At 39.3% G+C, this 11,961-nt stretch overlaps 1 protein-coding gene across 3 annotated transcripts in view; it reads right to left on the bottom strand.

The window, feature by feature from the left end:
• Window positions 1-6,211: 6,211 nt before the first annotated feature.
• Window positions 6,212-11,961, bottom strand: part of RIT1 (Ras like without CAAX 1) — an 8,094-nt gene continuing 2,344 nt past the window's right edge. For all 3 annotated transcript variants that reach the window (XM_024748110.1, XM_024748111.1, XM_024748112.1), the window contains exons 4-6: window positions 10,383-10,456; window positions 9,969-10,160; window positions 6,212-8,901 (exon numbers count right to left, since the gene is read on the bottom strand). In XM_024748110.1, coding sequence (XP_024603878.1) covers window positions 8,671-8,901; window positions 9,969-10,160; window positions 10,383-10,456 — 497 coding nt within the window. In that variant the 3' untranslated portion in view covers window positions 6,212-8,670. The remainder of the gene's footprint in view (window positions 8,902-9,968; window positions 10,161-10,382; window positions 10,457-11,961) is intronic.

Here is an 11,961-nt window from a genome sequence, read left to right as displayed (position 1 = left end):
GCTCCAGACTGACAGTCCTTTTTCTAGTCCTTCTGTTTTCCTCTTAAAATGTAATATTTAAGATCATAACCACCAGAGAGAGAGAGGATGGCTTTTAGTGCTGAGAATTAGTCTGCCCCTTTTCATTGGAAATATTTCCAAGAGCAATGCTGAGACTGGCTGATTCTGTTCTCTTATCTATTCATTAGTCAGGAAATATTTTTTAATCGAGTCTCTATCATATGCCAGGTACTGGGGATACAAGACATTGATGAGCAAGAGTCCTGCATTTGAGGATCTTAGAAGAAAACAAGCATTAATCAATTAATCACACTTATAACCATTTAATCACAAACTGAGAAATGCCCTGAAAGAAAAGGAACGCTGTGTGTACACGCAAGTAGTAGAGAGAAAGGAAGCAAGAGAAAAGGTTTAAAACTTTTTAAAGTTTCAGTTAAGGAGCTATAAAACATTTTTAAACTGCAAAACTAACATCCCAAGCATATGATAAGAACACTACAAAAAAAAAAAATCAAGATTCCAAAACCTTAACAACCATTTTGTCTTCTAGTCTTAGTTCCTGTACATTTATTCCCCTGATACATTACTCAGGATCATTGTAGAAAACACATAAAATAAAGTACAATTCATAGGAACCGGATAAAGTCCACCTACAGGCAAACAGTATTAATTTGGGCATATCTCCTTCCAATCTCTTTGAACTACTGTATGATTCCAATCATAGTATGTGTATAATTTTGCATATTACTTTTTTCTAACATGATAATATAATAACAATGATGGTAAGAGTATCTTGGCACTCAAGATGTTTTTGGCTATAATTAACAGGAAACCCAATTCAAATTGGCTTAAACATTAAGAATATGGATCGGTTCACCTAACTGGAAGTCCAGAGGCAGGTTAGGCTTCAGAGTTGACTCAGCAAAAGGTCACTAATACTATGAGGGGCCCAGGTTCTTTCTGTGGGCCATTCTGACATTCAACGCTAGCTTAACCATTATATTTATAGAAGCACCCCCCTGGGGCGGAGGGGAAAGGACCTCTCCTAGAAACATAAGGTCAATCATTCCCAGAAGCCTCTAGCTATTCTTTCCTCTTATCTTGCTGGTCCAAAATGTGTCACATGGTCATTTCTGAGCCAATCACAGGCAAGGAGGATGGGATTATCTTTAGGCCATTTAGGACTGTCCTGGAACTGAGTATAGGAGATGGGTGGATTCTTGAGTAAAACATTTCCTTTGGAAGAAAGAATTGATGCAGGGTGGGCAATGAATGAAGAACATCACATAGTCGGTTTTTTTTTTTTTGGCCACCCCATGCAGCTTGTGGGATCTTAGATCCCCGACCAGGGATTGAACCTGGGCCCTCAGCAGTGAAAGTGTGGAGTCCTAACCACTGGACCACCAGGGAATTCCCACATAGTTTTCTATAGTACCTTTCACTCCAAGGTATTTTCTCCTGTGATCTGGTAACAAACTCTCTGAGAAGAGTTGCCAACCTACCAAGTGCCTCACCTACCAATTTCATCCATCCCCCATACCTTGTGGTTTGAAACGACAAACAGCCTAGTGCTTGAAGTGTTCTTTAAATAATTCAAGAACAACGTAAGTTTTAGCCATAAGGCATTAATTTTTCAGAAAACTGAGAACAATTTATTCTCATTCAGTATAACTTTTACAAGATAGTAAGCTGTAGAGTATCTCAATTGCCTAATACCATGTTAGGCCAAATACACCTTCTGAGCACCTCTAATAAATGCTCAAAACTCTGCTTGGCGTTCAAGAACAAACTCGTAGAGGAGGTCTTAAAGCTCAGCAGGCCCAGGAATAGATGTGCTAACAGAAAAATCGATAAGAGCCTGGGAATTCATTAGCTGCTCTCGTGTTCAAGTCTGGGGAGCTGGTAATTCACCTCAAACATCATGGTAAACCTCAATCTAATTGAAAAGCTCTGACAAGCTGTTAAGGAGGGACTCATTTTCTTTTTAATAGTAATAGCAAAAATAGCTAACATGATTGAATGCTTATCAATGCTGGGCACTATTTTAAGGAATTTATAAATTTAAAACTCAATCCTTCCAACAACCCTGCTGGATATGTGCTATTATTATCCCCATTTAACAGATGACAAAACTGAAGTCCAAGGAGTGGGACTTCCCTGGTGGTGTAGTGGTTAAGAATCCACCTGCCAACACGGAGGACACGGGTTTGAGCCCTGGTCCGGGAAGATCCCACATGCCGTGGAGCAACTAAGCCCGTGCACCACAACTACTGAGCACCGTGTGCCACAGCTACAGAAGCCTGCGCGCCTACAGCCCGTGCTCCGCAACAAGAGAAGCCACTGCAATGAGAAGCCTGCGCGCTGCAACGAACAATAGCCCCTGCTTGCCGCAACTAGAGAAAGCCCACGTGTAGCAACAAAGATCCAACATGGCCAAAAATAAATAAATAAATAAATAAATTTATTAAAAAAAAAAAAAAGTCCAAGGAGTTTAAACAACTTGTTCCAAGTTCCACCACTTATAAGCAATGCAGCTCGGATTCACCCTGTGCACTCCGACTCCAGAACCTCTTTTTTCTACCATCACTACTGGTGGAGACTTCAAAGAAAGATGCAAACAGAGGCTACGGGAACTAATGCAAATTAGAATGTATTCATGTTCTTGATGCCAATGTCCTCAAGAATGTTTTAGAGGGTTATCTGCTATTGTATGAAACTGGACATTTTCATGATTTACATTCACTCACACCAAATCAGCCTCTTCTCAGGCATTTTTCCAAGTTAACATTTAAACATTATTGTTTACCAAGGAGTTGAAACTCCTGCTTGTCCTCCACCCCCTTTCACTCTCCCACCATCTGATTTGATCAAATCTCGCAGGAGATTTTGCACTTTAGAATTAGAGGCACCCAAAGGACAGAACTGAGACTCCAAGAGCTGTATGCTTGTTTTCATTCACTGTTGAATTCCCAACACCCAACACGAAGCCTTGGCATTCAGTAGGCACTTAGTAAAGGTTTGTCAAATAAAGGCAGACAGGCAGTGAACAAAATACTGTCTAGGAAGCAGACCTAAAGCAAACAGAAAAAGCCTTTGCCTCTTCTTCCTATTTACTCTGAGTCAGAGTTTCAAAAGAAGTTTGGTCTAGAGTTGGTTTTTTGGTGGTTGCGGTGAATGTATATTAGCTGCAACCAGACCCACATACTCTCTTGAGGAGTCTAAGGATATGAAAGTAAGAATAGCCTCAGTGTTTTGGGTGGGACTGTGCAAGTTATTTCTGACTAAATTGTATGTGCATGCATGCCTTCCAGGCCAGCAGAGATTTTATGTCGATTGCACCGTATTTGAGTACATAGTTACACTCACTTTCACATAAACCATAAGTTTCTCTGCCTCCACTCTCTCACCTACGCACTCTGCAAAGAAAATAAGAAAAGTATCTGGTGGGGGATATTTCTGGAGCTAAAGACTTTCTCCTGGCTCAGAGCAAACTGTAATAAACTCTAGTAATAACCAGCTCTGGGAAGGGCAGGAAATGACACATGTCCCCACCCCAGCAGCTTTTGTTCAAAAAACTGGGTGACTTCATGATATAATCATGTGTGCTGGGGAATGTACACACTGAACCAAAAGCTGCTCATCATGTTTTTTTCTTCTTTTTTAAAGAAAGGACTATCAGACAAAGCTAAAATATTTCAGTAATTTTGTCTCAAGGCCAACTAACACTTAAAAGTTGATTGGGGGACTTCCCTGGTGGCGCAGTGGTTCAGAATCCACCTGCCAATGCAGGAGATGCGGGTTCGAGCCCTGGTCTGGGAAGATCCCACATGCCGCGGAGCAACTAAGCCCGTGCGCCACAACTACTGAGCCTGCGCTCTAGAGCCTGTGCTCGGCAACAAGAGAAGCCACCGCAATGAGAAGCCCGCACACTGCAAGGAAGTGTAGCCCCCGCTCGCCGCAACTAGAGAAAGCCCATGTGCAGCAACGAAGACCCAATGCAGCCAAAAATAATTAATGTTTAAAAAATTGATATATATTTCAAAATATCCCAAACATTAAGACCTAACAGCACTTTGTGCTATCCAATGGTTTCCTTCATAACAAGGTATGAATTTATATTTCTTGCCTGTCCCTACAGCCAAAGCCCTTGTTTCCTTACTCATGAACTACTAGAGCAGACTTCTTGTTGCTTACTTCCAGTTGCTCCCCATCCCCACACCATTCTACATAGAGCCACAATTTTCCACATCTGTTAACTACAACTCATCACTGCTTTAAACAGTCCTCCAATGATCTACCAAGACACTCTGACATCAACAAGCTCAGTGATTCCTAATCCAAGAATGGCTGCATGGCTGCAATCAGAATCACCTGGGAGGTTTTTGTTTTAATATAAATTCCCGGGTCCTATCAGAAATCTATGAAATCAAAATCTCCGGAAGTTAAAGTGAGAAAATGAGAAAAAACAAAACAGCTCTCTAGTTGTGATGCACGGGACCAGGGCTCGAACCCGTGTCCCCTGCACTGGCAGATGGATTCTTTTTTTTTTTTTGGCAGGAGGATTCTTAACCACTGCACCACCAGGGAAGTCCCTAAGCCATCTTTTCTTTTTTGGGGGGGTACGCGGGCCTCTCACTGTTGCGGCCTCTCCCGTTGCGGAGCACGGGCTCCGGACGCGCAAGCTCAGCGGCCATGGCTCACGGGCCCAGCCGCTCCGCGGCATGTGGGATCTTCCCGGACCGGGGCACGAACCCGTGTCTCCTGCATCGGCAGACGGACTCTCAACCACTGTGCCACCAGGGAAGCCCCCTAAGCCATCTTTTAAAGCCAAGTGTTTGGCAAGTTAACAAGGACTTTTAAAAATAAGACTTCAAATTTGTCTCACCCCTCTCAAGACTGACTTTGGAAAAAGTGCAACACTGCCAATTATTTGTCAACAGCGTACTAAACTTATATAAGCAATTTTTTTTTTAAAGAAAATAAGCAATACATACGAGGAATGAGGAATTTCAGAAATTACATCTCTGATCTCATCTCTTCATTATTCTATTCAGGTCAAATTCAATCTCTCCTCAGTTTTGCCTCCTCTCCCCTTCACTCTTAAAGAGTCGGCTCCACTGATCTGCCCGAGCTATGTTAATTCCTTCCTTTGAATCCTTGTAACACTCTGACTTGGAAGTACGTAATCTGTTGCTTTAAGATTGATCTCTAGTTGTTTTGTATATGCAAATTTAATCAAAGCTCCAGAGCAGGGATATTTTACAGCCCTCTGAATCCCTCACAGCTCTTCAAGCAAACAGTGCTTAGTGCACATAAGTGTCCATAAATACTCTGACTGTTAATTCCACTGTCTATCCTAACACAGGTTACATTAGAACATGGAATGCTCCTCTTCCATTACCCATTTTAATAGTGGACACACTGACAGTTATTGACCTACTCAATAAATGTTAAATCATGAGGACACAAAAATATATTCCCTCAATGTCCAAACTAAGTCCTTTCTACCAACACTGATGCCCATTTAGAGTAGTGGAGATAAAAGCAACGACCTTCACATAAAAAATTATTCCTCATTCTCTCACATTTAGTTTACATACTCGAAACAACTTTAGTTAACCCTTTATCAGGTGGGCAAATGCACTACCACTTTCAACATGTTTTTCCCATCTGCCCACCAAAGAGGTAGGCTCTTTTTAAAAAATTTTGCCTTGTCCCTTCGCCTCTCCCCACAGATGCTGGGGTATCAGTGGGGTCTCTCCGGCACCTGCCCTGGAAGCAGCAGTTCACACTCCGCAACCTAAGTCCTCCAATGGCATGGCCAAATACCAAGTGTCATCCATCTGCTGGCTCCAGGACAGTGGGCAGTGCTTTAGGGTCAGGAATCAGAGCCAGGTGATGCCTAGAGCCGGGACCTCAGCTCACTGTCACACAGGGGAGACTCTTCCACAGTTGGATGGCAGCACCTCCACCTCCCACCCACCCCTCGACCTAGGCAAGCACTGAGGTAATCTCTGGACAAAGGAGCATTCCGTGGCATGCTCCCGAGCACTTGACACAGGTGTTCTATATAGGTGGGCACTCAAATTTTTTTGAATCAATATTTTCCAGCATATAAAATCTCAAGTTATTAAGTTTTTCTTAAAATGACCCTTGTATAACGATTCCAGACATTTCTACCCATACATAGGTAAGTAAAGGAAACGCCCAGTAAGTTGTTTAAAAGTTTTGTATTGTGTCATACAAACTGTCATCATATACAAGTGCATAAGTGAAAAACTTCTCTCCCCTCTCCTCCCCATACATTACAGTAGACCAATTCTTGCTAATATATCACAAAGTTAAAACATATATCTCTTTTGGAATTCTAAACAGTTAATTCTAGACACCAGCTTCCAAATTTTGTAACTTGCCAATCTGGTATGGACATGAACAGTTCCAGTGCTTTTCAACTTGTCCCTGAATTTTTCTCTCCTCAAAGTTCCAGGCAGTTAATTGATTTTAATGCCCTCAAATTAGATAAAGCTGACTATTTAGAGCTTATAAATTATTTACACTATACAATCACTAAGAATAGAGCTATGACTTACACATATTATACCCCTCAAACTATTTAGCACCACGAATAGAATTCTCAGTACTACCGGATAGGCTAAGTAATCCAATGATCAAATATATGATAGTGATAGTCTTAAAAACACCCATTTGTTATTTTTCTTATATACATTACAAACTCCCTCCTGTCTTATAGATATAATTACATAGCTGTCAACATCTTGCTTGATGCTAATAACAATTCTCTAGGTTATTAGTAATGAGAAGCTAAGGCATTAAACCTAACAGGCTCCAAGCTAGTTTAAATGTGGTGAAATACTGTTAAAATAGAATTGCACTGTACTTTTCTAACTTCACACTTCCAAAGTGCTATGGTTCCTGTAAGATCTTTGTCCTGCATAGATTCAAATTCTGCATCTTTCAGTTTTGGATGGCTTGCGTACCATAAACCATGATTTATTTGGTAGCAAAAACATTTCAGGAGTTTCAAAAGCGATTACTACTCAGCTAAAAAAGTTACAACCATCACTTTCCTTTAGACCTAGAACACATACCATTGATTGGAAGAAAAAAATACAACAACCCTGTCTTGACTAATAAAAACGGAAAACAGTGAATTGAGCTGTGCACTTTTTAAGAGATGCTACACAGTCATGTTCTTAGAGTTTAAAGTGGTCACAAACACTGCTTCAGTGACATTTAATGTTCAACATATGCTACATTACTCTTAGCACTTTTGTGCTTAATCTCCACACATAACAAGTTCAGGTATCAAAATAATCCTGATTCTAAAAGACCTCACCACCAATATTTAAAGCTGATTCTTCCCAAGAAGACAGGATAGTTTCTCAACTATGCAGTTATCAAAGTCGTACTGTCTTAGGCTAAGCTTTGTCAAGGCTCAGGCAAAACCCTGAGGTGAACTTGGCAAGGTCCTTGTAAAGAAATCTTCAATGAGAAACAACATATGGGAATTTTAAAGCTTCAGACTGGCTCATTACACAGAAATGCCACAGGCTTTCTTAGAACACTGAGTCTAGTGATTGTCTATGTCAAGGAGGCACACATACAATTTTACTAACTCCTGATGTCTTTTCAGTATGGAAAATGCAGTCAGTCTGACGAAGGGCCTAAAAACATTCTGCCAGGCCTAGCTCTTCTAGAGAGCACAGGGAAGCTAAGGGAAAGCACTAGGAAGCAATTAATGTAAATGTATTTGTGTGTGCATCTCTGGGGAAAAAAATAAACCTGTACAAGGCAATGGCTGTCCCAACCAAGGATTTAGATTAAACAACAGTTTAGTAACCCAGTAATGGTTCCCAAAATGTTTACCTGTGAAGGTAAAGAAGGGCAAAACCCTGAAAGGAAGAGTAAAATAACCTTGTAGGAGAAAGCTTCATTACATTTTATATGTTTCTCTTTGCTCTCATCCATCCCAGTGCATTTGGGTCAAATGTGTACTTGTTAGAAAAGACAGGCTCCTCTGAGGAGCATTGTTCCGATCCTAACTTTTTCTAGCCAAGCTCCTGCAAAAACATACAGCCTGATTTCCCCAATATCATCACTCCATAATCTGCAACAGGAGTCAGTTCCACAGCTATTTGCTGAACTTTAGCACCAATCTCTTTAGAACTGATTTCCCCATGATTTTTGTTCTGTCTCCAGGAAGCACAGCATGAACAGAAAAGACTAAAGTCCTTACCTGGGACAGTCCCAGGAAATTGCAGTTGAAAGAGAATGCAGAATAGTGCATGGCAAAAAATTCCTCTTGTGAGCTTGGGCAAACACGTATGGTATTCGTATTCCCCGGGGTATAAAAAATTTACATTAATTAATATCAGCAACAGAACCCAAAACATTGGTAAATCGAATTCTAATGTGACAATTTAAAAGTAGACAGTGCTCCACTGGGTTAATAAAATCAGAATTAGCTAAGGAACAATATTTTAAATACCACATCATTGAAAACTCCTAGTGGGCATGTCCCCTTCATCAGTTATTTTTAAAATAACAGTCATAACAGGAGAAAGAACAAGCACCATGCTCACTAACGCAGGTTACTGGACTGCTCTGATTAAGCACTGCAGTTCACAGATAAACATTCACATCTTCCCTTCAAGTTACTGAATCTTTCTTCTTCCGGAACGGTGATTTTAGCCTCTTCCATACACTGTTTTTGGGTTTAGATTTTTTCTCCATGGCCAGCACTGCCTCCTTTTCTTTCCTACGTATCTCCCGTACAAGGGCATGGAATACATCATCAATGTAGTAGCGGTATGCGGCAGATGTCTCAAAAAAGGGGCAGCTGAATTCTCGGGCCAAAGCCAATCCTTCTTCCTTGGTGACCTTTAAAAATGTAAACATGAGAAAATTTATAGTGGTAACAGCAGAAAATAATCACAACTGCCCCCAAAAGTGAAGGGGTTACCTTAACAGGAAGAGAGTACCTCAACTCTGGAAAGGTCCAAGCAGAGCAGAGTGATATTTGTAATGCTGGGAGGCTGGATAACATGATTTCTAATTCCTTCTGCTTTCAAATTATGTGATTCTATTTCTAGTCTATTTTAAAGATAACTTTTTGGAACAGGGAATAGTTATAGATATCAAATATACAATCTTAATTTTCTTCATACTTTTCATTTCAAGAATGTAAATCACAAGACAAAGAGAGGTATACTTAAACTACAATACTGAAAACCATAAGGAACCTGAAATCAATATATCCAATGATGGATATTCCATAATTTCTCCTACTTTTGGACATTTAGACTTATTCTAATTTTTTGCTACCATAAAAAGCCTGGCAATGAACAATTCATATATAAATCCCTGAATAGATTAATTCAAACAGGAATTAACTGAGCATTATGAATTTAACTACTGTCAAACTACTTCTAAAAGGTTTGTACCATTCGTTGCTTTCACTGGTAGTGATAAACATGCCCCTTTCATCACTCCTTCAACTCTATACCAAACAGCAAAATTTTAAACATTGTTGCTAACTTGAAGGGTATCATTTATTCTAAAATCCTCTACAATTTCTCTTATTCTCCCTTTCCACGGCTCATAATCCTCACCATCAGGAAGTATACCTTGAAGCCTAAGTTTCTCTTTTTGCAACATAAAGAGATTTACTTCTGAGGTTTTAGAAGATGAAAATCCCATGATCCTTCACTTAATGTGTATTCTATTTGTCATCTGATTATTATCCTGTGGGTTTTGTCCTGTAAACTGATTCCTAAAATCCAGATTTTACCCAAAATAAGAGCACATTATTAGATATAGGGAAGTTTTCCAGGCTAGGGAGAAGCTAACTTAAAATTTTCTTTTTAAGGCAAAGAAATTTATAAACAGAGAAACACAAATGACTAATCCCACAAGACTACACACAGAATTTTCTACTCTATCCTCACCTGTCTTAGCTGCTTTAGGTCAGACTTGTTTCCCACAAGAACCACAGGGGTATCATCAGTACGTCGAACTCGATAAATAAGCTGTTTAAACTCCCGAACTTCATGGAAACTTCGACGATCGGTGATAGAGTAACAGATGATAAACCCTTCTCCTGCCCTCATATACTGATCCCGCATGGCTGTAAACTCTGCCTAGAGGGAAACAAGGATAAGTAGCGTATTGATGCAACCTGGAACTATATACACTTTAGCTATTTATTTCAGATTAAAGAGAGATGTTGGTTACCTGCTATCCTGAGTCAGAGTGCATGAAAAATTAAAAGAGATGAACTAATGATCTTCTCTGCATAAGTCTTCCCCTCCCCTTTACTAGCACAAAAAGGCCTTTACTCATAGCATTTTGGGATTTAATACCTGTCCAGCTGTATCCAAAATGTCCAGATTGGCAGGCTCATCATCAATACGGATCCGGATTTTATAAGCATCTTCTACAGAAGGGAAGAAAGGTGGTACTATTAACCCATAAATGCAGAAATATGTAACCTTATTTTGAAATTCATCTTATGGAGAAGTAGATTACACATTTAAGTGCCCAAATGTTCTCAGGAAGCTCCTAATTCCATTGAGACATGTAAATTGGGTCTTCAACTAATTTCTTTTTTCCCACATAAACCATGACATAAGTTTATTCATAGCTAAAGCTTATTAGACTTCACCTACAATTCTAAAAGAGTTGAGAGATTGTCTTTTGGAAAAATGTTAGGCCAGAAAAGTAACTTTACCATTTACTAAATAGTTATTAGACGCCAAGCATTATACTAAGTGATTTATATATGTTAGCTCATTCAACAGTGACAATAATTCAGTGAGGTAGGTATTATTACCTCCATTTTACAGGTAAAGAAAATTAAACTCTAAAACATTAAATGTATTCCCCATGTTACAAAGTTCATTAATGATATAGCCAGAATTGAATCCAAGGGCTGCTTGACTCAAAAGCTTTATGTACTTAACCATATGCTATAGTTCTCCTCATTTTTAACATTATAGGAAAAGCAAAAACCAGAGTTTACTATTTTCTAAAGAATCCATATTGTCATAATTTCTCCTTTATGAGAGCACATTTCTTTATGTATTCTTATGGTAACCTTGGAAAACACAGCAAAGTAAAAAAGAAGAGAAAAACCTCACTCAGTATTTCCATCATTCAAACAACTGCTGCTTACATCCTTATGTATTTCCTTCAAACATTTTTTCTTGAACCCCTGCCTCTGACTCTTCCTCAAAAATGAAGAGCCTACTAAATCAATGATTCTCAAACTACAGGTCACGCATGATCCGTTAGAATTTGCGAATTGTGGATGAATTTAATGGGTTGGGACCAGCATGAAAGTAAACAAGCATAAATCTAAAATGAAAGAGGAAATACAAGAGTGCACCAAACTTAGTGAGGTAAATATAGTTTCATGATATTTTAATTATATGTGCAAACATATACTTATATGTATACTGGTTACAATATAAAGTTTTTCTTAGAGTTAGCAGCCAAAGTCTGAAACAAAATTGCACTAAACTGTAAACTCAATGACAGCAGACCCCATATCTTTTTGCTCACTACTGTATCCCCAGGGCCTAACACAGTGCTTGGCACATAACAGGAACTCAAGAGATGAAAGTATTTGTGTTGAAATCAGATAATATTGTCAGAAGAGCAGCTGACTGGGGAAAAAAAAAAATCAACAGATTAAAAAAAGTAACTTTTCAGGGGACAAGGTTATGGGTTTTACTTTACTATTTTTTTTAATTTTATTAAAAAAAATTTTTTTTTATTTTGGCCACCCCATGCGGCTTGTGGGATCTTAGTTTCCTGACCAGGGATTGAACCCAGGCCCCTGGCAGTGAAAGCACTGAGTCCTAACCACTGGACCACCAGGGAATTCGCAGGTTTTACTTTGAAGAAAGGAAAAGATATTTCTTTTTTTTTTTTTTTTTT

This window comes from Neophocaena asiaeorientalis, unplaced genomic scaffold (assembly GCF_003031525.2).
Source record: "Neophocaena asiaeorientalis asiaeorientalis breed wild unplaced genomic scaffold, Neophocaena_asiaeorientalis_V1.1 scaffold76, whole genome shotgun sequence".
Classification (NCBI taxonomy): domain Eukaryota; kingdom Metazoa; phylum Chordata; class Mammalia; order Artiodactyla; family Phocoenidae; genus Neophocaena; species Neophocaena asiaeorientalis.
The sequence above is the reverse complement of the archived record's forward strand: the minus strand, read 5'-3'. Positions and strand labels throughout refer to the sequence as shown.